The sequence below is a fragment of the Meleagris gallopavo genome, chromosome 2 (assembly GCF_905368555.1).
Source record: "Meleagris gallopavo chromosome 2, MGAL_WU_HG_1.1, whole genome shotgun sequence".
In the NCBI taxonomy this organism is placed as follows: Eukaryota; Metazoa; Chordata; class Aves; order Galliformes; family Phasianidae; genus Meleagris; species Meleagris gallopavo.
In genome coordinates this window covers 17,039,876-17,065,290 of record NC_139405.1, presented here as the reverse complement: position 1 = coordinate 17,065,290, position 25,415 = coordinate 17,039,876, and the positions used below count along the sequence as shown (strand labels likewise).

At 42.5% G+C, this 25,415-nt stretch overlaps 1 protein-coding gene across 2 annotated transcripts in view; it reads right to left on the bottom strand.

The window, feature by feature from the left end:
* TP53BP2 (tumor protein p53 binding protein 2) overlaps positions 1-25,415 on the bottom strand; it is a 40,991-nt gene extending 15,576 nt beyond the window's left edge. For both annotated transcript variants that reach the window (XM_085219158.1, XM_085219159.1), the window contains exons 1-6: positions 25,227-25,415; positions 8,022-8,169; positions 4,638-4,751; positions 3,969-4,048; positions 2,918-3,019; positions 335-509 (exon numbers count right to left, since the gene is read on the bottom strand). In XM_085219158.1, the coding sequence (XP_085075284.1) occupies positions 335-509; positions 2,918-3,019; positions 3,969-4,048; positions 4,638-4,751; positions 8,022-8,169; positions 25,227-25,253 (646 nt within the window). In that variant the 5' untranslated portion in view covers positions 25,254-25,415. The remainder of the gene's footprint in view (positions 1-334; positions 510-2,917; positions 3,020-3,968; positions 4,049-4,637; positions 4,752-8,021; positions 8,170-25,226) is intronic.

Below are 25,415 nucleotides of genomic sequence, written 5' to 3'. Positions count from 1 at the left end.
ATGAACATAAAGGACAGAAAAACTTACTGTGGTACACAAAAGTATACAAGTAAGGAAACAATCTACACTGAAATTGAAGAACAGAAATGGTAAGCTTAAAACTGGATGGAAATACACTTGTGACATTTTGAAATACAATATGAAGATACTTTTTTTCCCCCAGTGTCATTCAGGAATTCTTTTGGTAAATAAAAGATGTGAAAATTAAGATTAACTTTTCTTGGAATACTGTAAGTACCTCTTCTGAATCACTGAAATCCCTACAGGTTTCAGAGTTCCAAGAACTACGCTCCATGAAAAAAACACAGGCTACCTTCCGCAAGCAACAACTTACCTAACTTCCCATTGCTGAGCCTTTTTTGCTCCACATGGCCTTTCAATGCTCTTACTTTCTTAAGTTTGGCTTCCTGATTCTCAGCAATTTCCTTTAATCGCTTCAGTTTTTCCTGTTCAGCAGCCTGCTGTTGCTGTCGCTGATCTTGCTGCTTCAGGAATTTCAGGCGCTGTTCCTGCAGGCAAGACAAGGAATTCATTTATTTTAAAAATGAATTAACGGTGAAATACTGACAGAAACAGTCTTAAAACTAATATACAATTGCCACCACATCTCTGGTCATCAATTACTTCATCTGAGCATTGACTTCTCAGAGCATCAAGGAAAGCTTTTGAGACTACGACAAGCACCTGCCAATACCCAGTATATGTGACCCCCAGCACAGGCACCACTACAATGTAGTGCAAGAGTCTACTGAAACAAGGGCAGTATCCACATCAAACAGTCTTTAGTTCATTTTTCTTCCATTAAATTGCTCAAAAGCCTTTTAATTTAAGAAAAATTCTAGCATTCGTGTTCCATGCTGTTTGCCTATTTCATTTAATGACTACTTGTTTTTCATTTGCTGGAACTAATCATTATTTCCTCTATCATATGACACATTATTTTTCAGCATGACTTACTGTCAATTAGACATTCTTTCTATATAAAATATTTCATAAACTATAGATCATGTCTGTCACTCTTTCTACTTTATCTGGTTCCATTAGAACTTCCTCAAGAATGGCGATCACAGACCAGCAAAGCTTTGAAATCTTACCCTTTCTAGGCAACAATCAACATTGCAACACAGAACAATTCAAGACACAGGAAAACTTATATTGACCTGGCTGCACTCACGCAACAGACAATTGGACAGGATGCTTACACTTCTCCAGGACTGTAAGAGTAGGGTGGTGAACCATCAGTTTCTATGCACAGATATCCAAAGTTTAGAGCTAAAATAAACCACTAGATCATCTACGGAGACTTCCCTTAAGTTAGTGGCCATTACATATGGCTTTCAGTTCTGGAGATATCTCATTTCAGTAGTAGGAAAGCTGCTAAGACTTTCCTAAGGATTCAAAGACTTAACTGTCATGACTACCAGTGGCTACTAACATTAGAATGCAACATTTTCTCCAAAGGAAATCATGCCTTAAAATAAAAAATAAAAAAATAAAAAAAATCACCAGTTGTATTTAGAAACATGGATCCTGTGCATTTTGACTAAAAAAGAAAGAGGAAAAAAGAAGGAGTTTGTTTTCCAGAGAAAACCAGGCAACACCTGCCAATACATACACTAGTTTAGAGACAATTCCATAAAGGGAAATGTGAAAAAAAAAACCCTAAAAAAAAAAAAACAACAACCACAGGTGTTACAAGCCATGTCTAAAAAGAAAGTGTCTTCTTCCCCTCCAAATCTATTTTTAATACTGCGTTTGATTTCAGAAGGCAGGAAAGTGGCAATGAACAATCTGTCTTCAGAACAAAGACAGCAAAGACAGCTTTCCAAACACCTTTTTAGAAAGGCATCTTAGATGATAAATTGTACATCAGGATACCCACAGGGCTACTCTGCCACCAACCACAGCAAGACACCTACCTGATGGGCAGGATGCAGACAAACTCTTAACTTTTTAAGTCTTGTATGACTCCCCTTACAGTAAATATATCAACTTTTCCTATTTGGGGCTCTCTGTATATGGTCACCACAGTGTCAGTGCTTATAAGACCTTCTAAGACCAACATCTACTACCATTTCTTGTTAGTGAGTCAGTTAAGCGAGGAAGGGCTTCTGAGAGAGGAAAAGTAGTAAGACAGGAGCCTCAGAGCAGCCTTCCTCCTCAGCAAAGCACATTCTGCAGGGCCTGGAACTAATCCAATCAGAGTCAAACCCTCCTCAGGTTGGGCTCATGCATAAAGACTCTCTGCCAACAGCAGTGTTGTCAGTGGCATTTTCAAGAGCAGTGAGAAACAACAATGCTGAAGTCAAACAAAAAGTCCATGCTACCATTCTGCAGACGTGTCCAGAACATTTTTTCCCCTAAACAATTCGGGAGCACCCAGCACCCATCATTAGCTTTCCTGTACTGTTCAGTAAACATTTTATAAATCACTGTCCTAGTTACTTTATCACATGAAGGCAATCTTTTTCAGACAGCTGCCCCAGGAAGCCAGGCACACTGAACTCTATCAGTAGAAAGCAAGATATCATTACAGGACAGCATTATGCCTAGAGACAAAACCATTGTTCACTGATCAAACCGGTGAATGGCTGGTCACCACACGGAGCACAAAGAGGGCTGGCACAGACACCAGGATAAATGACAACATTAACACTATATGCTCTGTCCTTTTAGTAAGCTATAGTACTGGAGATAGCAGTGACCCTATTTTAGTGTTTTACTACTAGAAATGTGTGTAGGCAGACTTACAAATTTAAGAAGTGGAAGCTAAAGAAAGGGAGTTCTCTGTTTATAAGAGATGAGAGATGAAATAAATAAAAGAAGAAAAACCACACACAAATCCCTAGCGCTTCTTCCAACTCATAACTCCTACCATCTATGTTCCCAGTTGTAAGTAGTCTTCTTCCAAGCTCACCTTGTTAGCCAGCATTTGTTGTTGAGCCTCAATTTGTTGCTGCTGGCGCGATGCCATTTCCTGAAGTTCAGCCAGTGTCATATCCATCCTTGGTGCACTGACCTGCCAATGAAAATCCAAAGCATTTGAATACTAGAATTTCTAATTTGGCTAGCGTGCAATTCAATATAGCTACTGCAGAAAACTATGACTAAAATCTTTATAATTGATGAAAACAGAATATTCAATAATTAGAAAGAACGAACATTTTTCTATGTTAAAGGAAATAACTACTTGGAAGCCTGTATGGATGCATACCCCAACCCAGCAACATGTGCAACTAACACTTCTTGAAAAATTAATATTTCTAGCAAAATCCCAGTGGCATTTTAAAGTGACATTTCAGAGCCTTTTATAATTAAGCTCAGCATGGATCAGCTTTGACTGACTGAGCCCAGAATGCCCAGCACATGGCAAAGCAGATTGGTGGTCGTAGTTCTATCAATGCTATTCAAAGTACTTCAACGTAAATTGAAGAAAATAGAAAATTTAAAGAAAGAAGGAAACCAAAGGTAACTACTGTAAAATAGTGCTGTTTGCATCTTTCCTGAATCTAGATTTAATCCTATATTCATATTTACATCTTCTGAAGCAAGAAGAAATGGCAGACAATGGATTAAATTCTGAGACACTAACTGGTCTCAACTTGAAAACTAGAACTAAAAGCAGGCTACTATTCTGAGAGCAAACTGAACATGGAAAGGATTGATCAATGAACTGAAGAAAAAGGAAAGAAAATTTTGGATGGGAGTAGAGGAGGGAAAGCAACACTGATTTTTCTCTCTCTGTGATCCTTAGTACAAACACATACATGTGGCAAATAACAGGTCTTTTGAAAACGTAAAAACTGAAAATAAGAGTGATAATTGTTAGAGGCCTTGCATCTATTTTAGAGCAGTCATGAGAAATTTCTCCAGAAACATCTCTTAGCTTCCAGGGTAGGGTTTGCACAAGCTTCTCATAAGAAGGGAAGCCTGTTTTTACTACACTGGCCAATACACCAAGAACTTACTCCATTCTCCATTCTTCGATCACTGGGCACTTTCACACCATTTCTTTTTAAAACTGGATCTTGAGACCTTGGTCCAGTCCCTAGACAGAAATACAGGATAACACCGATGGTAAGATATTTTGAGGATTTTTCTTACCTCTTCAGACATAGCATTCAATATTGAAGAAGAAACAACAACTTTCTGTTTATAACCTGAATGAACTCTATCTTTTGCTTAGTATTGCCCAGATGAAACATACTAATCTCACATTATAAAAGGCATCACCAGACAGCAGTTTGGTTACTAAATGTAAAGGAAAAGATCACAATTTCTGCACTTTAGGAGACTAATCACACATCTCTAGATATTTAACTCTGGCTAATACATTTAGCACAGAATGCTCTTAGATGCTGTGGTCATGCTGAGCTCTAGAAAAGCTGCTAACGTTTCCATTCAGATTTAATATTTTCACACCAGATACAGGAAGATAAAGTCTTCACTAAAAATGAAAAAGGAGAGTGAGTAGCAAGTGCAGTTTTCTGTTATTAGCATTTCCTCCACATAAGAAAGTAAAAAAGATTTGCAACACCATACTGGTTACCAGCAGTAATGTGTAATATATGCATGTTGTTTCCTTAACCCTGAGGAATTAAAAAAACCTCACGTTAGCAGCTATGACCAACACCTACCTGATTCCCTGCAGGGAGAGCGTTCATGTCTAAGAAAGAAACGAACTTCACCTCTCTGCATCCCAAAGCGCTGCAAAATATCCAGCATCCGTTCATTATCAGCTATAGGCCGTTCTGAAAAGGTAAAAAGACCGTTTACATCACATAGCTATATAGCTTGGAGATGTAACAAAACTATTCATCCATCATCTTTCAAATGCTGTTCTCATCAAGGTGCAGCATGCAGACCTAACCCTTACCCTCACCCAATGCCTTTCCACTTTTTCCATAAGCTCTGCACCACCCCTTGCTTTGGAAGATGAGCCAACAGCTCGGAAAAGCTGACAGAGCCCTTCAGAAGTCAAACAGAAGGAAAAGCTGAGGGCCCCATCACAGCCCAACGAAACACAAACAGGCAGTTTAGAGCTTTTAGCTGGAGCACCTTAGTTTTGCGTTTGTGAATCACTGTACCAACTCACCATCATAGGAACTGAACTGGTGGATATGTTCACCACTCCTGTGGTACCTCAGAATAACTAAATGACTTATCATTCCCAGACCTCAAAGGCTCTTTAACCCCAGTTCCTACAAGGATCCCTTCAGTTTATGAGAAAGTGAAAAGCAACTTCAGACAGAACCTGCTATTTGTTTTCAGACAGTTCAGATGAAGTTTCTTAAGAAGAAAAATGCACATATTCAACTGAATTGTTGTTTCTGCACCTGTTCTCAAGTTCAGGATTCAGTCTTGTCTCTAATTTTAACGCCTACTCTTTGCCTTTTAAAACTACAAAAACCCAATGGCAGCCTAAGCCTACTGCCTTTACTTAGTAGCAGTCTTGTTTTTCCTTATTACTGCTCTTCCAAATTCTACACACTTCATAGCTAGGAATTCACAGGCTGGATATAATCAGAATTGTTTACTGTCCTTAATCTTTACTAGAAAGCAATTAATTTTGTTATTCTAGATACATCAACTTACATTTTTATGCCTCTGTTAAAAGTGATTGCAGCTATGCAGTTAATACAATGTAAGTAGTCAATTTTATGTGGTTAGGGAATGATCACAGTATCTTATGATACTGTACCCATCAAGAGGAAGGAGGCAAGCAGATAAAGACTGAAATTAAACACCACCAGTTTGGTTTGTCCCAACAGTGGCTTTGTTGGAAGTTTCCTTTCATTGTTTAGACAAGGAAAGAAAAAAAGAAATCAGTAGTTCATCCACGTTCAGTGGAAAGTCTTTCAAAGTAACTGTCTTAATATGGAACAATCATTTCAGGGACAAAATTGATGGTGTTAAGAATAAACGTTTTCAGTTTGAAGAGAAGAGGAGCTACTAAATGTTTTCAGCACATGAAAAGCCTTTTTTCAATACAAAAGGGTTTCTTTAAAATGAGAATACTGCAGCTGTGCTCAAGCAATCTAGGAAGGAAAATTTCTGGAGTCAGTGTCAAAAGAGATTAGCTTTACAGAATAAGCAAGTAGGTCACTGTTACAGAAAAAGCAGTCTCTTAGCAGTTACTTGTCTAGACAGCTAAAAAAGCTCCTCATCTGCTAAACCTTCATTCAAAAAAAAAAAAAAACAGTATGACTGACAAATTTCCATCTTACAGAATATAAGTGTCTTATGAGACAGCTTCGTAGCAGCAAGGCAGTACTTCAACTGAAACTATCAAGAGAGATGCACTCTACCCAAGGATTCAGTATCACTCAGTGACTTCAAAGGAAGGTCAACAGGATTTCCAAACAAAACTATATTTGAAAAGCTCAAGAAGTAAAGACAAACTATCAGACCTCAGTTTTTATTCTCCATCTCCTAAAGTGGGAAGAAAAAAAAAAGGGGAAAAAAGAAATAAAAAAAAAAAACAGCCTTTACAGATACACTCACACTTTTGGCTGCTTTCTGTGCTCAAGGAAGCCATCTAACAGAATTCTGACAATAACAGAAAGATTGAGGAAGCTTGCCCTGATACTCATCAAAATTCAAGCAAAACTGGGAGGACAGGGAGAGCAGTAAGCCTGCCCCCATTCAGGGAGCAGAGTGTCTCAAGCTCACTTGCAGCAATGTTTCAAAGTATGTTTAATATGGTCTGACAACAGAGGCTTAAATTCCTGAGCAAGCGTCAGGACGAGAAAGAGAGACAAGCTATCTCAGAAGGATCTTAGTAACTGAAGTACAAGCAATCATTTTTCAGCATTCATCTTCTGTTTCTGCCTCGGAAGGATGGTTGGCATGTGCCATGTTTATTTTAAAATCAAGTTTAACTTGCTTGCTGTAATAGAAACCGTGTGGTATTTTGGAAAACAAGACAGTGAATTTTACCTTCTTTTGTTTTAGATGTAAGCAAAGTTAAGAGCATCCCAATCCTCTCGAAAAAAATCCATAATATACATGAAAACATTACTTTGCAAAGGGTTGCTACTAGATGGTATACAGATGCTTAGAAGGATATATTTTTTATTAGAACAACATGCATTTGTTTCTTCCAGTACTCGAGTCACTTAATAGCATATGATTTAAGACAACTGCATTTTTTGTTTAAAAGTACAATTTGAAACTGTTGGGTTTTGTATGCAAACACATACACAGGTGCTTGTATATAGTAGTATATTATTAGTAAACATGACAGGGTCCATGAAGGGAAGAACAATTTAGTTTCTCAAATGATTGCCGATATTCTACCTTATCGACAAATAATAGGGTTTTTGGTCTTCTGACAATAAACTGCCACTAACCATGAGAATAGGCTCTGCAAATAGTAATCTCAGAAAAAAAAATGGAGACAGGACATAAGAGTTGCTTCCCATTTGCCACCAAAAGTTAACCATACTTTAGCTTTTCATCTGTTTGTTGACATGTTCTCCAGTCTCAACAGAGTACTGGAAGGTTATGGAGATTTGAACTTGTCCCCGTCCCACCTCATTCCTCTCACCCACTATATACCTTTGTTTAGAAGCATCTAGTATCAGATGGCTCTTGCTACTTTTGGTTACATTCCATTCCTCCCAGACTCAATTAATGAATGACAAAGGCAACAACCAAACAAGGAAGTTTGCAATTCAAGCAATTGAAAGTAGATAAGGGATTTAAGAAGACTGTTCTTTAGAACTACTTACCACTTCAAAAACCCTGCGCAAGACAACTGGAGGAGAAGGAAAGCAACTCCCCTACAACCTTCCAAGACTCATTTGAGCTGGAGAAGAGCTGCAGATGCGTAAGAAAATTTGCATGCTTGACTCTTTCTTTTTCCTCCCCAATTTTAATAATTTTTTGCATGCATGCAGCTTCCTATGGATGCATTTTTATACAGCAATTCTGATAAAGAGCTTTACAAAAACGTAAGGCAGAAATTCCGTAGGGGGAGGACTGTGTCCATCACGTTTCTGTTCTGAAGTCTAACCTACCTGAGCCACACCACACCTCAGCCAGGTGGCACTCACTCTCACCAGGCTCCTTGCACAGCTCCACCACATCTCTGCATGTTGTCTCAGGGGTGACTGGCACCTCAGTGAAGTGCTGTTCATTGTTACTGAGATACACTGTCAGAAACATCTGGAAAAGACAAAGACAACGGGACATGCTTACTTAAATCACAAAAGCAGACTGTACTCTGAAGGCACGAATCTCATTTATCACATTATTTTCAATATAATAGGACCATTCACCAATAACTACTGTGTATATTGATTTTCAAAACAAACCCAGATTTCCTTTGAAAGTATAAGCCAGTGAGATGCTACAGAAATAATCCTCTGAATTAATGGAGGATTGTTTGTTTTTTCAAATCTGGACATACAGATCCTTCCTTCTCTCCTAAGGTAATGTGCCAGAACTCCTTACACCTTACCATACTTACACACCGCACGCAGCTGACACAGCAGAACAGTCACCTAGAATTCACAGATATTCTCTGTCATGGAAAAACAAGGGGAGAAACACATGTAGAAGACTAGAATTTACTGCAGAGGAAGCAGAACATTTGCCCTTAGCATTGCAGTTTCTCACACAACACAAGCTGACTTGCCATTATGCAATTAGGATGCATTAAGATGAATGTAAGGTCTCCCCCCAAACCACCATCAGGAAGAAAGAGACTATTTTACTCAGCTTTTTTGTCACACCTATAGATGGATCTCTGATTATTACTCTGCATAAACACATCACACAATGGTGCTGCCTCTCTAAAGCCATCATGTTGGAACAGGCTGCTCAGAGAAGTTTTAGATGGCCCATCCCTGGAGGCACTCAAATCTAAGTTGGATGGGGCCCTGGGCAAACTAAACTGGTGGGGGGCAGCCCTGCCCACAGAGCAGCCTGGGACTAGATAATCTTTAAGGTCCCCTCCAACCTAAACCATTCTGTGATGCCACGCTGTGCATAGGCCAGAGTCACACTGCAGGCCTGCAGGTAGGATCAGCTTACCACACACGCCTATTATATGGGGAAGGCTGACAACTGCTGTGCTGTAAACAGCACAGCACGCTGAAGTACTGACCTAAATTAGGAGACAAAGCTTTCCAAACAGCACCTCCATATGCTGCTGGCATCTCATCCTTGCACACTTGTTTTGCATTTAGCATTTCTCGAGGCTGACAGTGAGCGATGTCATATGCAACCAGGTTAAAATACTATTTAATCACAAAAACTGTGGCAGAAAAGTATAAATAAAAAACAGGTTCTCAAACAGCTTTAGAGCAAGGTTATATAGGAACACAAGACACAAACTCTTCACATTAATGCTGCATAATCTTGTACTCACAGAACTAAATTGCACAGGTGGTGTGTCAGCATTAAGATTTGTTAGTTTTAAGAGGTGAGCTCATAGATGGGAATTAAGAGCAAGTTATACAAAAACATGGTATTGCACACAAAGCAGACCTAATTTGACCCTAGCAGGGCTGTTCACTCTTCAGTGTGCTTGTTTATCTCCAGTCGTTAATCCTCAGGATTTACAGACACAGACAGCTACACAGGAAGGATCACGAGTTGTGGTTTCTATCCACAATGCTCAAGATAATTACTAACACATTAGGCTAAGAGCACTCAAACCTGTTGAGCAGGGGATGTTTCTGAGAGTTGGTATCTGCATTAAATCTGTGCCCCATGTTCTAGGAACTGGGGATGGGGGGGAAAAACATCTCATATCCCTACAAATTACCTAAAAACACATCCACGCAATTGAGGTGACCTTCACAGTTACCTCCTTTCACTTTCCCTGAGCTCCAGAGACAATTTCAAGAGCACCTGGAAGTCCTCCAAGCACTGGCACACGCTGCCCAGAGAGGCTGTGGAGTCTCCTCTTTGGAGATCTCCAAAAGCTGCCTGGACGTGGGCCCGGGCAGCCTGCACTGAGTGTCCCTGCTTGAGCAGGGGTTGGACCTGACAGACCTAGAGATCTCTGCCAGCCTCAACCATCCTGTACTAAAAGATGTGCTAAAATAAAGGGAAGATAAATCTCAGTCAGATCTTATGTCTTCTTTTACAGACAGCACCCAGGCAGATAGTGAAATACCTGACAATTCCATATAGCCTTGGATTATGTCTTTTCACTCTTTTAAATTTTGAAGGATTGACTTTTAGAAATGCTCAGCTGAGAACTTTTAGTTAGAGATTTTATTCTGGTTAAAATTCTGAACTAAGAATCCCCCAACCCAATTCTCCCCTCAAGACATTACTCACTGTTTGTAAGCGCTGAAAAGCTTTACAATGTAGAAACATCCCACTAATGCAGCATACTTACAGGAAACCAGAGGGGTGTTGTTAAAGGGAACTGCTTTGTTCCTTTTAAGTCACATCACAGATTTCAGCTGACTCTGCTCCAGCTTAGAAAATAAAATTTTGCAGTTACAGAGCCACCAAATGAGACAGTTCGATCGGGTGCAGCAAAGGCACAGTGATGACCAAGGGCACACGAACTAAAGCAAGGGATCATTTTTGCAAGGAACGGCTGTGATGAATGGCTTACAAGCAAAGTACCGGACATAAAGGAGGTCTTAAAAAAGCCTGTCACGCAAATCTAAGAAAATCCAAACTGGCATGAACTAAAACTTGCGTCCTCTCAGCATGAAATGTGTTATTTTGTTCCAACCTGTATTATCTGTGCATCACTCCAAATATAGCCACTAAATCTGGACTGTAACACACCCAGGACCAGGAAGAGAAAAGCAACCAAAATAAAGGAGGACATCAGAAAGCATCAATTAAAGCGAGTCACACCCCACCTTACTCCTCCTCTCCTGTACATCTGTTCCAAATAGCCTTACACGTGCCTGCACATCTGACCTACATGCTGTTAAACTCATCCACAGGATCATCTCATATAATTGCACCAACATCACATACAGAAACACTAGACCATGACCACGTACATTCTGGTTCCTACTTGGTCATATTAAAAACAAATGAAAAAAACAGGTTTCAAGACTATTTGGAATACAAGTTGGAACAAACACATTAGAATTTACATCTTTATAAAAAGACGCCATTTTATATCAACATCCGCCATTAGTAAGAAGAGCTCAACTATTGATTAAAATGGGGGAGAATCAGAAATACTACTTTTCAGTTTTGACAGTGCTTCTGTAAGGAGCAGAGATCTCATGCTATAAAACTGATATCACACATCTTAGGTATTAAAAGGTTGTTAAGCTGTACACTTCCTAATTAATACAATAATAATAATAAATTATATTAAGTTTTAGCCTCAGCAGAAAATCTCAGGATGTACGCATTCAGTGGAAAACTTGATTATTCTGCATGATACAGTTTGAAACACTGAATTCCTGAAGCTACCTTAGTTCAAAGTTTGAGAGGATAAGCATAATTTTTTCTTTCCATCCCTCCCACCAACAGTCAAAGATCTAATTCACATCATTAAACTTCAACAACAGACAACAATCTTCCAGGGAAAGTAGCTTATGAAATATTACATCCAAGTAGGGAATTTCTTAAGAATACTAACTTACCCATCTTTTTCACTACTTCTTCAACTCCTAACCTCATGCAGTCCTTTCCTGCAAACCACACAACATACAATACGAACTGCAGCACCTATTCGTGAACTATTTTTCATCTTCAAAGCGCCCTACAACCAGGAAGCCCTGACAAAAGCAAGCAGTTTCCGACTTTACAGATTGGGAGACTGAAGCAAAGCAGGCTGTGACAGAAACAACACTATTTACTCACCAAATAAGCATACAGCCTCCTGAAATCATGATTCATTACCTTGCATTAGAACTAATAATATAATTGTATGCCACATTCTATATTCTGTGTGTTTTAGAGTGAACACTACTGTTCTTGAATCACACAATACTCATGTTGTTGGCTGTTTGGTTTGCTTCCATAGCACAGCTAAATAATGGTTTTGGCTTGCATAACAAATTTTCTTAGATGTCAATTTTTAAGGAAGCTTTTAAAGTCACTGTTAAGGTTAACAAAGCAATGCTTTGCAGTCATATTCCCTCTCTTGTTACCCGAGTTACACCTACTGAATTAGGCTGCAAATGGTTCAAGGTAGGCAATGTATTTTCCTGCCACACGGACAGCATGCACACCTGATTTGCTGTATAAACAGCCTCCAAGAAAGAGCTCACTGCATGCCCTTCAATGACTTCTCCACAGAACACGGTTACACAGCAGCAGTACGTTTCTTTTCTGAAAAGCCATTGTTTCAAATGAGAAATTGCTTTTTTTTGGAACAGTGCGTGGGACGGAGAGGAATTACAGCAACACAATTTAGGTCCTGAACTAAAACATAGTTTTAGAAGTTAATTTTAGCACCGCACAATTTTTATAATGAATAGATTAACTATCAAATTTTAAGTACAGATGACAGAAATGAGAAATATAACTGATTCCACCCACGGACTCAATAGCTAAAATTTTAACGAGTGATTTTTTCCTGATAAGTACAAAAACCCTTCAAACAAAGAGTTTTAAAAGGAAGCAGCTTACCTAGTGGGAGCACTGACGCTGCACCTTCCTAGACAGCCACAAAGAAATCAGATACTAAAATAGGTATTTTTGCTGACTTGATGCAACTTCTTAAAAAAAGAGAAGACAGCCTGCGCAATGGCAGATTTTCACATTCTAATAAACAGCACTTGAAACTGGTACACGGTTACAATAAAAATTAAATTAAGACCTATAAAGTATACCTTAATAAAGTAAATTAGCGAGCCTGTCACTGAAGTCCCTCAGAACCTTAAAACAGTCCTTCCGTAGGCAACACACTCACTTATTGTACCTGCAGATTAAGGTAAGCGAAAGATTAAGGGAAGCAAAAGATTATATAATAGACTTAGTAGAAGACAGGCGTACAGGATGATTACTAACCTTGATTTTTTTTCATATTCAGCTGTTCAATAAAGCTGCGTTCAAACAGAACTAGAGTGAAGTTTAATGTTTACCTATAGCCACACCCAAATACATGGAGAGAGGTTCCTTCTGTCTCATCTGCAGCGCACACTACTCCATTTATATTGCACTGGCTCTTGGCCATAAGTGTGAGAAAGGAAGTTATGATGCAAGGTAGGTGGAGTACTGTAGGAAGCACTGTAGAATTGTTCAAATTATTCCCAGTCTATATAAAGAACGGCCCTTTTTCCTTTCAATTGTATCACAAGAGAAAACAGAACTCAGCCTCTACTCTCAAAGGCACGGCAGGTTCTGCTTGTATAGATCATTTTTAAATACACAATCAACTGATCTTTGGTAAAGATGTCAGCTTCTCCAGCATTTAAAACATCTGTATGCATTTCTGGGCAGGAAAATGAGAACGGGAAACAGCAAAGAGGAAGCTTCTCCCCTCCCCCCTTTTTTTTTTAATCCTCTACAGAATGAAAGCCATCTGCTTTTGGAATACAATAGTACACTGGACAACAGCTACAGCACAAACCTCAGTCTCTGCCATATTTCAGCTCCCTATCAGGCACACATCTGAATCATCATTATGGGAATTTGAAGACTTGCAAGGAAAACAGAGTTCTGGCCAAGCACTGTCACCAGCTGCAGTTAATGGATGGTTTGTGACCCACCTACTTCACAGACAGCAGCTCCAAAGACAAAACTCAGTGCTCTGGATCAGGCCTACAGATGAGGAAGGTGCAATTTCAACCTTCCTGCCAAACTTAACAGAGCATCATCGTCATCATCCTAGTTTAGCTGTATTGTTTTTTCTAGAATCTGTCAGACGTAAGTCATGACTGGTAAATAGAGGGTTCCTAACCTACATCCTCCTACTTCTGCAGGGTATTATGCACAAGGTCATTAAGAAAACATCTGTCTCAGTAAAGTCTTGTACTCTGCATCAAAGATACATTTTTCTGACTTTTTTTTCTTCTGTCATCCTTAGACACAAGAGCAGAGCAGAAGTCCCAAATAGGCCAGTCAGCCAAAAAGTCTGGGCAAACAATTATGATTGTGAATGTCAGATGAACACCAAAACTCAAAACTCAAGAGGTCAAGTCACCACCTATCACTGAAGGAAAAGAGCATGTCAACTCAAGGGGAACTTTTAAAGCCACTTTCACACTGCAGGAGTTTACCCCAACATCAGCATTCGACAGAAGGAAATGCTCTAAAAAACAAACAAACAAACAAAAAACTGGCCCATATGTTTTAAAAGAGAAGCAAAACTAGTTTCAATAACATACACAGGAAACCACAGCCTTTCACTGAGCACCCTCATTAACCAACACATCGTGTGTAAGTGATTCTGTTCAGACCTGAATCCACGCTTGGATTTACACCAATTTAGTTAGACAACTCTAGGAAATCAGGGTAAACAAATCCTGACAACATTCTTCACATTGTACCACACCACATCATGTTCACAAGCCTCTTCCCATTACCATCTGTGCTTTGAAGTTCCTCTCCTTCCCACATTCCCCTCAAGTACTCGTCCCCTTCCCAACTCAAAGCTTTCTGCCCACACCACTCCTTAAAGCCACCAGTCATACACTGTTCAACACTTCACAAAATCCCTGTGCTGACTGAAGAGCCAGCCCTACACAGTGATCCCATGGCCAGTGCTGCTGCCCTGTTTGGAGCTGCTTCTACATGCGGAGTCAGTGACAGGAAGGTCAGGTATTTGGAGACTTGTCCCTTCAGTCAGGCTCTCTCTGAACTGTTCAATGCTGTTATGAACACTTGGTACGTATGAAAAGTATAATTCCCAGGCACACACTACCACCTAATTGCTACCTAAATTCCGCCCGATTCCTATCAGCCCCACTGGCTTTACAGTCCAACCCATTCCTCAGTGTCACGACACACTCTGCACCTCACAGAAGAGCCTAAATACAGCATCCATGCATAAAGAGCAGAAGTTGTGAACTCAGACTTAAGCCTGAATCATCTCAATTTTCTGTATTTGCGTCAAACCCCAGAGGCAGTCTTTGTACTAAATAAATAAAGAAAAAGAAACTAAGCTGCTCTTGTAGCTCTAGATATGCCCATGCTGGGAATAAGCATTCCAGTTTTCGGAGCCTCCTGGACAGCTATAGACCCATGAGAAGCCATCCCAAGTGCTACCTGTTGGGACACTTGAGAGCTACTTCTCTCAAAACAGATCTTTAAAGAGCAAGTATATTCTTAGGATGAAAAAAGCAAGCCTAATAGTTCTGCTGGTAGCCAAAGAAGCAGACTTCGTACAAACATAGAAATAAACAAAGTTACACCTGCACCAGGGATGAAAGCATATTTAACAACCTACACCACAGCAGCACAGGCTGTCACAGCAACCTGGCAGCTCTACCACCCACACCACACCACCTGCAGGCTAAGGCACCAACACATCCTCACGCTTAAAAATACCAATTTTCTACTCTTTCAGTCAACATGTAATGATCTCGCCGATGAAAAGACACTCAGCGTTCACACCCAGGAGCTCTGTGCCTCAGCCCACCAGGACATGCAGGTCAAACCCGATGTTTGTCACGCAACACGTGCCCGACCCACACACCTAGCTCAGTTATTACCTTCTGCTTACCAGCAGCTCCGGGAGCATCCATGAGGGAGGCACGTATCAAAGCAGAAAGGAGGATATTTGTAATGAAATAGTATCTCAAGCAATTTTTAAAAAGAGAGCAATTGAGCTGAAGTTCTGTTGATTTCCTGTTAGAACAAAGCAAATTACATAGCAAGTTGAGGAGAAAAAGACACAGAACACTAGTTTACTCCAACCTCTGCAACTTCATAGAGAAGAGTGCCAAACACTTCTGAAAATATGACTCCTTCCATCACATTAATCACTCCTCTAAGAAAACAACTCCCAACACCTGCGTCCTCCCTCCATGAAAGATCTCTGACAAACCCAGTGCTCATGACCTGCAGAGGTGGGTCAACAGCCACACAGTTTCTAGCAACTGAAACAATGACACATATTCAAGCACCAGGGTAAACATCTCCTTCATGCTGGGACTCCAGAACAAGCCGTCCAGCCATCTACCTCCAGGACAAACAAAAAGGGAAATAAAGAAACTTCAGGTCCCACAGCACATTAGTCTGCATGTTTTACAGCTTTCAGAGTGAGCTCTGGTTTCCTACATACATACCTCCAGGAAGCAAAGGCTTCCTGCTGTATGAATTGCTCACTCTCACCAGAAAAAAAATACATCCGTGTTAGTCCAACTTAATCCTTGCAGTCAGTGAGGATACCTGAAGATGGTAGAGAAATCCTCCCAAGACAACGTGGAACTCAAGGAAAGCATGCAGCATCATAGCATCATAAGGTTGGGAAGGACTAGTCCAACCATCCTCCCATCACCACTGCTACCACAAGCACTAAACCATATCTGGTAGCTCCTCATACAGACGCCTCTTGAACACTGCCAGGGACAGCAACTCCACCACCTCCCTGGGCAGCCATTCCAGTGTCTAATCACTCTCTGAGAAAAAAAGTTTTTCCTTATCTCTAACCTAAACCTCCTCTGGTACAACTCACAGCCATTTCCTCGGGTCCTGTTCGTTGCCTGGGAAAAGAAGCCAAACCCCTCCTCATCAAGACCTCCCTTCAGGAAGTTGTAGAGTGCAATGAGGTCTCCCCTGAGCCTCCTCTTCTCCAGACTAAACAATCACAGCTCCCTCAGCCACTCCTCATAAGACTTGTGCTCCAGACCCCTCACCTGACTGCTACAGCTCACCACCTAAATGGTGAACCACCAGAGACAGCATCATGCCCTTCCCCACCAGGTCAGATTACATACACACGTGGCAAATCACTTCCACCACACAAGCTTTCTTGTTCCTTTTTTGCCTGTAGTGTAGGTGGTCATCCCTCCAATCAGCCATCATTCAACTCCTTGCTAAATTCATTGGGAAGCTACAAGGGCACGTGGCTTGGGTGGAGGTGGGAATCAAAGGAACAAACGCATCCATGTGAGCAGCATCCTACTATTAAATTAATTAGGTGTAACATCACACCATATCCTTACAGTAGGGCAGCCCTTTCCAATTTACCACCAGTTCTGGGTGTGAATGCATTTCTGCTATGATGGAAGTGTACTCTAAAGAATGATGTTCACTTGCTGAACTCAGATGATTGCCAGCATACTGAAAGCAATCCGCCCATGGTAATGGAGGCTGACAACATTGCCACCAGCAGCGTCAAAGACAACCACCAGGAAATGTCCATGCTTGGTGATTATATCTGTTTTATAACAACTGAAGTCATTGTTCAAAGCCAAAAAGAACTTTTGTCCTATCACTTCTGGGCTGCAAACACAGAGGAAGTAAGTCATTAGGAATTGTACAGATACTGAATAACACTGCACTACAGTGCATACATTCAGCTGGCACAGAAGACACATTGAACTTTTGCACCACAACAGATGGATTACTTTTGTTTTGCAAGCAAAAAGAGAATGATGGGGGCTATTCCAGTATGGGAAACAATGGCTACTGGTCTAGTCAATCGCATTATAAGAGGATATGTGCAACTTCCCCACTACAGTAGAATCAGGAGGAGAAACCCAGCCCTAACAATTCACCGTTAGCCCACCAAGCACCCTGCTTGATCTAACCCACCCTCCTGTAACAGAGCTTGACATGCTTTAACTTTCATCAGCAACACTCAGCTCCTGTACCAGGAGCTGCAGAAGGCTGGCAGACTGTGCAGCTGATCACTGTCTGACAGGTTTTATTTGAGTACCACATGCTCCCAGGGGCACTTTCTAGGCAGTACCAAGCTCTATACAGACACCAGCTGAGAAGTCAAGGAAGGGAGAGCCGTTCATCAGAGCAAAGCAGCTGGCCTGCTGACTGGTTCTGCATGGTGCCATAACCAAAATCACAACAGAGATCCCCAAAGATGGCTGTGTGTGAAATGGTGGCCACCAAGGTGATGTCACAGCTACTGGTACTGATATAAACAGAGCAAAGAGAAGTTTGATTAAATCAACATTTGTATTAGGCACGATTCCTCATCAGATTTCTTTTGCCACAAGAATTCCAGAAAATGCTCCCCTCAGCCCATTTCTATTTGGCCAGTCACTCAGCTTTCCTGGAGGCAGAATACATTTTCTCTTCCCCAACCTCAATATTGGCTGCTTGCAAGAGAAGCACCCTAAGTAACGCTGGTTTTGTGCAATGCTAGGAAACCACGCTGCAGAAAGGCCTCGTGGGCAGGACCTATGTATGATAGCACAGGAACAATGCTGCAGAGGCAGGAGGTATGCAGTGCCGTTTCCATAGCTTCCCTGCACAAACCTTACATGTAGTAAGATCTGTTCTCGGAAAGCTGCAAGATGCACCGTGGAGCTACCTGGGAGGGAGGAGGGAAGACAGGTCAGGGAGGCAGCACTCGTAAGACAGACAAAACTAAAGAGTCCAAAGGAGAGCTATGAAGATGGAGAAGGGTCTGTAGGGAAAGGAGTGTGAGGAGTGGCTGAGGTCTCTGGGCTTGCTCAGCCCAGAGCAGAGGAGCTAAGTCAGACAGGCTTTCCTGCAACACTTAATTATGTTGAGAGGCAAGCTGTGGGAATCCCATCCCTGAGAGGATCTTCCCAGCCTCGGGATGCTCCAACTCTCTGACTTCCCCAGAGAAGGCAGGGCAGGAGTTACAGATCACTGCACTGCATGACCCAGATACCAGTCTGGGTAAGGTTCTGCATTCGGGGGAGTACACTCACGTGGGATGAGAGCACAGTGAAGAGAGAGAGATCTGGATACAGACATGTCACCACTTCCAAACAGCAAGGAAATTATCACTGATTTATAACTATACACAGATATGCCAAGAGCAGCTGAAGAGCGGCCCCAGCTACAGCTATTAAGATCCTTTTTTGGATGTTTTTGTATGGTTTGTTGGCCCAACCAGTGTGCTCAACTTCAGCTTTCGCAAGAGGGATGCTCTGCATCAGTACCTGTGTGTGGCCTCCCAGCTCCTGGTTCACACTGCAGCACACAGGCAGCTCAGTGCAGAGTAAGACTCAAATGGGATAACAACAACAAAATTAAAAAAAAAAAAAAGACCCTCTCTGATGAAGATTTAAGAAAATATGATTTCCTTCTTTTAAAAAACAGAAGGGAACTTAAGGTAAGAAAAATATACAACTCCTGAGACACTGCCTTAGCTTTCAATTTTAAGAAACAATGGGATTTAGCACTTCACTACAATTGAGGGAAACTGGCAATCTAAGCCAAGATCTAAATTGCTCCTTAAGCAGATAAACCTCACAATATAAGAGTATAAAAAGACATGGGTAATCTCTTAGCTTGAGAAAAATACCAAAAGAAAAAAAAAAGTAAACCTTCTTACACCCAAGATATGTCTTAATCAGTGAACAGCGAATATTCACTTCACACACATGTAAAAGATGTGTGAACAACCTTCTCTTTTAAGGTCTGTTCTCAAGGAAGCACCCTCAGGCCATCTGACCCTACAGAACCATGTGCACAGGAGATGAAGATGCTGGGAAGAGACAGTTACCATACACCAGCTCATTTAACTCTCAGACTGGACACGACAGAGCTGCAGTGCAGCTAGAATACCACACCACAATATACCAGTGGGTTTGACTCTAGGGGAATCCAGTCTCCCAAATCCCAGGCTGAACCTGCTGAGTGACCTTTAACAAGTTGCTTAAACTCCCTGCAGCTCCAGTTCTCTTCAATAAATGCTCTGACCCGGTATTTTAGAGAACGGATTTTGATACTGAACAACTGAGAAGAGCAACATCAGAAGCTTTTAGGTGAGCAGTGTGAAAGCATCCATGTTTTTACTTTAGTCTGGGGACTATAAACAGAGAATAACGCAGAAATATGGATAACTGCAGCATGCTTGATACTAACATTTATATGCTTTATTTTGCAAAAGGATGATTAAAAAAAAAAAAGAATCTAAGAGTAGGATTTACAAAAAGGTGAAGAAGTCCAGAAGACTTCCAATCCCCCCTCCCTTTTTCTTTTAAATAGATGCCTACACAAGCTAGAGTGCCACACACAGCCTTGCAAAGGCTCAGGAGGAGGAAAGACCTGGAAGCAGCGCTGCAGTAAAGAAGAAACTACTACTGAAATAACACTACCATCTCACTACTGAAATTTCTTGGCATGGATGCCGCAGCACTGAAACACAAAGGACTCATCATTTATACATAACCGAGATTGAGTTAAACATCCACATAATGCTGTGACTGTGGTGAAACTGGTGAGGATGCAGGTGTGACCAACTCTAAGCACTCAAAGCGAGATCCAGAACATTAAAGATTAACAAAAAGCAAATAGAAAAAAGCAAGCGGGAAACTGCTTTATGCGTGTCCAGCATTGTGATGGTATCATGATTATTGCTCTTCTCCCAATTCACTTAACATGCACTCTCCATATCCCCCAAACTACAGCAAAGAGTTATCTAACACTGCTTTAAACACCCTTTCAGGCATTTCTGTGGAATGTGAAATTTCTGAAACAGTTGAGCAACGGTGACTAAGGTAATTAGGTACACTTCTCATGATATCCAGGATTTCTGGTGAACTTTATACACAGTATCATCTGACTCTTTAAGAAAGAGAGATCAAAAAAAGACAGTTGTCTGACTCAGAAGTGACTAAGCCAGGAGAAAGCAGGCCTGGAGATAATAAAACTGAGAGCAAGAAGAGGTTTCTCTGCTCATTCCCTTGTGAGCACGGCCACTGTCCTTAGCTCCCAGAGCACTCAAAAAGAAAGAAGCCCCCGAGGGGCTGGCAGCAGGATTGCCACCATCCCATGGCTGGGTGGGAGCAGAGGGAGAAGCCCCAGGCACTGCTAGCAGGGGCAGTGGATGGTAACCAGGCGTTTGGAGGGCAGTTCTCGGTCAATAACCAAAAGGAATGTGAGGCACATTGCCATTTCCACTCTGCTAGTTTTTCCTCAGAAGGTACCTTCATCACACCTGCCTCTTTCAAAGTCCAACCGACTCACATGGAAATGAACCTCACAAAGCAGACCTGATCGTCAATAAAGCAGGAATCTCATCTGGTGACACTAGAATTTAAAAAACTAAATCCTGCAAGTTTTTCCCCATCCCAAGCCATAGCAGCAAATGCTAGTCCTTGAAGCAGTAAATGCAGGAGTCCCACAAGGCACTCGCACTCTGCTCTGCTGAGCAGATCAGAAGCAGCATAATCAACCACCTCCCCCAGTCCCACTGCTGGTAAGAGTTCGTAATGCTGCCCCTCCCCCCATTTCTGATAAAAACCTCACAAAGAAACGGAGGTACCCACCACCACTTGGCACACATTTCAGACGGGAAGCCACCTCAGAAGACAACAGCTTTTCATACAGCATGATTTTCTCCATGAATAGTATCAACATGAAAGGAAAAAAAATGCACTGCGGAGATCTTGAGATAACGTTTTCCTATAGGGAATAATGATGAAGGTCACAACACATAAGAGAAGTGCAAAGTGAAAGAAGCACAGAGGTCAGAAAGCTGCCCCGAAACAGCCACCTAAGACTTCTTCAGCATTCCAGACACTTGGAACTTGAATTCCACACTAAAATACTTAAATTCAATCGCAATGCTGGAACTTCTAAATGCCTAACATTAACTAGGAAATTATTTAGAATAATTCACAGCCACTACTAAATACTTTGTTTAAATGAGGTGGTAAGACATAATGCTCTGAAGCACCCAGTCTGAAGTCCTGTCCGTGCACTAAATCCATACAGACAGATGAGAACAGCAGTGCTATATGGCTGATAAACCTGATCAGAGCTTCAACAATTAACAGGCTACAAGGAACGGGACTGAGATGCCACAGATCACTTATTGCCACCATAACAGGCCATTAAACTGCCTGTTCTCTGCAAAGCTTTGCCCCACTGCAAACCCCACAGAGCCCACTGCAAACCTCTTTGCATCCATCACACCATATAAAGCAGTGCAACTCCCACAGCTCCCATAAGCACACTACTGTAAATCCCACAGTATCCACTGCACCATTACAACCTGCATTGCAAACTCCACTTCCCCATGGCCCCCGCTGCATTACTGCAATGCACTGCAGACCCCTTACAGACCCCATAGCACCATTACACCCCACAGCACCCATTACCTTACCTCAGAAAATAACACATGGCTATTGGGAAACTTCAGTTTCAGAAATGTTCCCTTATTTGCGATGATGGATGGCAAAACTAATGTAGGAATGTAAGCACTCCCTGGTTTCCCAGTTTCTCCCTAACAATCTGACTGATCCATCTTGATATCAGAGAGGCTACCAATAAGCATTGCATGTGAGACAAACTGTAAAATGGAGCCTCGCCCAGACCTTTGGAGGGAGAAAATCTTAAAAACCTCACTGGGCACTAAAAGGTAACTCCATCTGTGCTACCTCCCACTACCTGAAAAAAACAAAAAAAAAAAAAAACATTTATCCACTACGCATAATGACGCAAATTACTTCTCAATGCGTGCTCATCTTTAGGGTAATAGTGTAAAATTAGGGAGAGACCAATTATGCTGCAGAAAAATAGGCTATTTTTGAAGGTGTTTCCAGCTCCTGTTCACTGCTTAACAGAACCAGTCACACTCCCACAAGCCTCTGGCAGATGAAAGGTGAGAACTTCTCACAGCTCATCAGCATTAACCCTATTATTACCTTCATCAGCATAGCTATACCACGTTGCCTTCTATTACACTCTTATGCACACTTCTAATCACATTGTCTCACATGTGGTTAGAGCAGCAGTTTAGTGCCTAGCTCTATTACCAGCACAAAAACATTCCAATTTCAGGGAAGTCTCCAAAGAGTAGGAGCTGTTGTGCTGTTTCAGCAGTTTCAAAGCTTTTCAGTGGTAACCAGTCAAAAGGTGAATTCCTGCTGGGCTCACAATCCCTGTGTTCCCTATCTGAGGTCACCAGCCCCACAAGTCCCTAAAGACCATCTCAAAACTCAGTTTGACTGGATCTGTGTTTTTGTTTTAAAGGTGGTAACTAACAATATTTGTAATCTTTGTATTTTTAGTTCTTTTCACCAACATTCAGCTCTCAGTGATCTTCCATTATTTGCAAGAAGCATGATGTGAAAAGGCTGCATCCACCCCCTTGTTTATGAGTTAAAAAACAGATTCGTTACTAAGTTCAGTCATCAGAGGAAAGCCTGAGCCAGCAAGTAAAGTGCTCCTGCTCCTTCCTCTGTTAAAGCTCAGTGACACGGAACAGACCAGCAACAGCATCTCCAGGAGATTTTACTGCTACACCCCAGAGTCATTAAGATTGGAAAAGACCACTAAGATCATCATGCCCAAGAATTGACCTATCCCCACTAACCCATGTCCCTCATCTCCATGGTTCTTGAACACCTCCAGGGACAGTGACTCTACCACCTCTCCGGGCAGCCTGTGCCACTGTCTCACTGCTCTTTTGAGAACAGATTTCTCCTAACATCCAACCTGAACTTCCTCTGGTGCAACTTAAGGCCATTACCTCTCAGTCTAGTGCTTTCACCTGGAAGCAGGAGACACCCACCTCAACACAACCTCCTTTCAGGCAGCTATAGAGAGTAGTAAGGTCTCCCCTACCTCCTCTTCTCCAGATTGAATGATCCCAAACACCAGGGTGCTATTTGGCTCTCTTCTGGAATGGATTGATCTCTCTATTTACCACTTTTTTCTCAGTTTTCACATGTAGACAATACCACAGTTGCACAACACACTGGCTGTTCCATCTGTAGTTAAGCTTGTATGTTGCCCATTCCTCCATCATTAGTTACAGCAATAAAATCAACCAGCCCTCGCTAAGGTTGGGTGCAGTTAAATTATTGCTCGTTACTTCCTCCTAATTGCAGGGGAAGAGCCTCACACTGATAGAAAACAAGGCGGTCACAGCACGTCCCAACACTGTCACCCTTTCAGCACAGATCCTGGGTCTCAGACCCAGCACAGCTCCTTCCCTGCTGCCTCCCAGAGCTCAGCTGGAAATGTCCCTTAAGAATCACAGAATCATTAAGGTTGGAAAAGACCAGTAAGACCACCATGCCCAACCACCACCCCATCCCCACCATGCCCAGTAACCACATCCTTCATTGTCACATCTCTACAGTTCCTGATCATCTTCAGGGATGGTGACTCCACCACCTCCCTGGGCAGCCTGTGCCACTGCATCATAGCTCTTTCTGAGAAGAAATTTTTCTTAGTATCCCACCTGACCCGTCCCTGGCACAACTTGAGGCCATTCTGTCTTGCCTGAAGCAGAGCTCCTCAGGGGCTCCCCATACCTACAGCATATGGGGCCAGGCTGTGTGCAGGAGGACCATTTGGAAGCTCCTTCAGCAAGGACCAAGCGGGCATTAAACTTGCTAAGGTTCCCTACGCATACATCAGCCTCTCTGAACAACAGCAAATTAAGGTTTCATTTGGATTCCCGCTGCTGAAACCACATACTCAGACACAGGCACTGTTATGCTTGTCTTTTACGTTTGGTTTTTTAAAAAGAAAACCAAGTATTGCACATCTCCCCCTCACGCCTTTTGTCCCGACGGCCGGGCCGAGCCGAGCTCTCACCCAACCTCAGCCGATAGGAGCGGCGTCATTTAAGACCCGCTTCGGAGCCCCGGCGGGACGCGGCCCCCTCCGTTCCTCACAGGGAGAAGAAGGAAACCCCCGGCCCGCAGCAGGAGGGGCCCGAGGAGCCGCGCACGACGCGGACACCATCTTACCCCGCAGCTCAGAACAAAACCATCCCCCGTACACACGCGCCGCGTTTCGAGCCAACTTAGAGAACTTTAAGGTCATAAATCGTCAAAAAAAATAAAGACGCTTAAAGCGGGGCGCAGAGAGGGAGGCCCCAAAGGGGCGGGGGGAACGTTCGGTGGCGGTGTGGGGCCCGATGGCCCCCGGCGCTGGCTGCGTTCCAGAGAGCCCGTCTGACGGGTTGGGCCCGAAGTGAGCGAGGGAAAGGAAAGAAAAGAAAGAAAAAGAAAAAAGAAAAAAGAAAAAAAAAAAAAAAGAAGGGAAAAGAAAAGAAAAAAAGAAAAAGTAGAAGGAGAGAAGGGGGAGGGGAAGCCCCCTCCCGCAGCCCCGTGGCCAGGAGAGGGCAGGGGAAGGCAGGCTCGCCCCCCGCCCCCTCCGCGGCTCCATTTTCTCTCCCTCCCGCTGCCCCGCTCCAACTTTCCGCCCCCAGTGCTCACCGGCATCATCTTGGAGCCGAACCGCATGGGGACGGTCGGTGGCGGCCCCGCCGCCCGCAGCGGCACAGTGCCGAGCCGGGACCTGTTGCGGAAGCGCCCGACTCAACCCAGCCTCCTCCGCTTTGTCCCCGCCGGGCGCCGCTCTCCCGCCGACTCCGCTCCGAAAGTGGCCCCGGGCCAGCGGGGAGG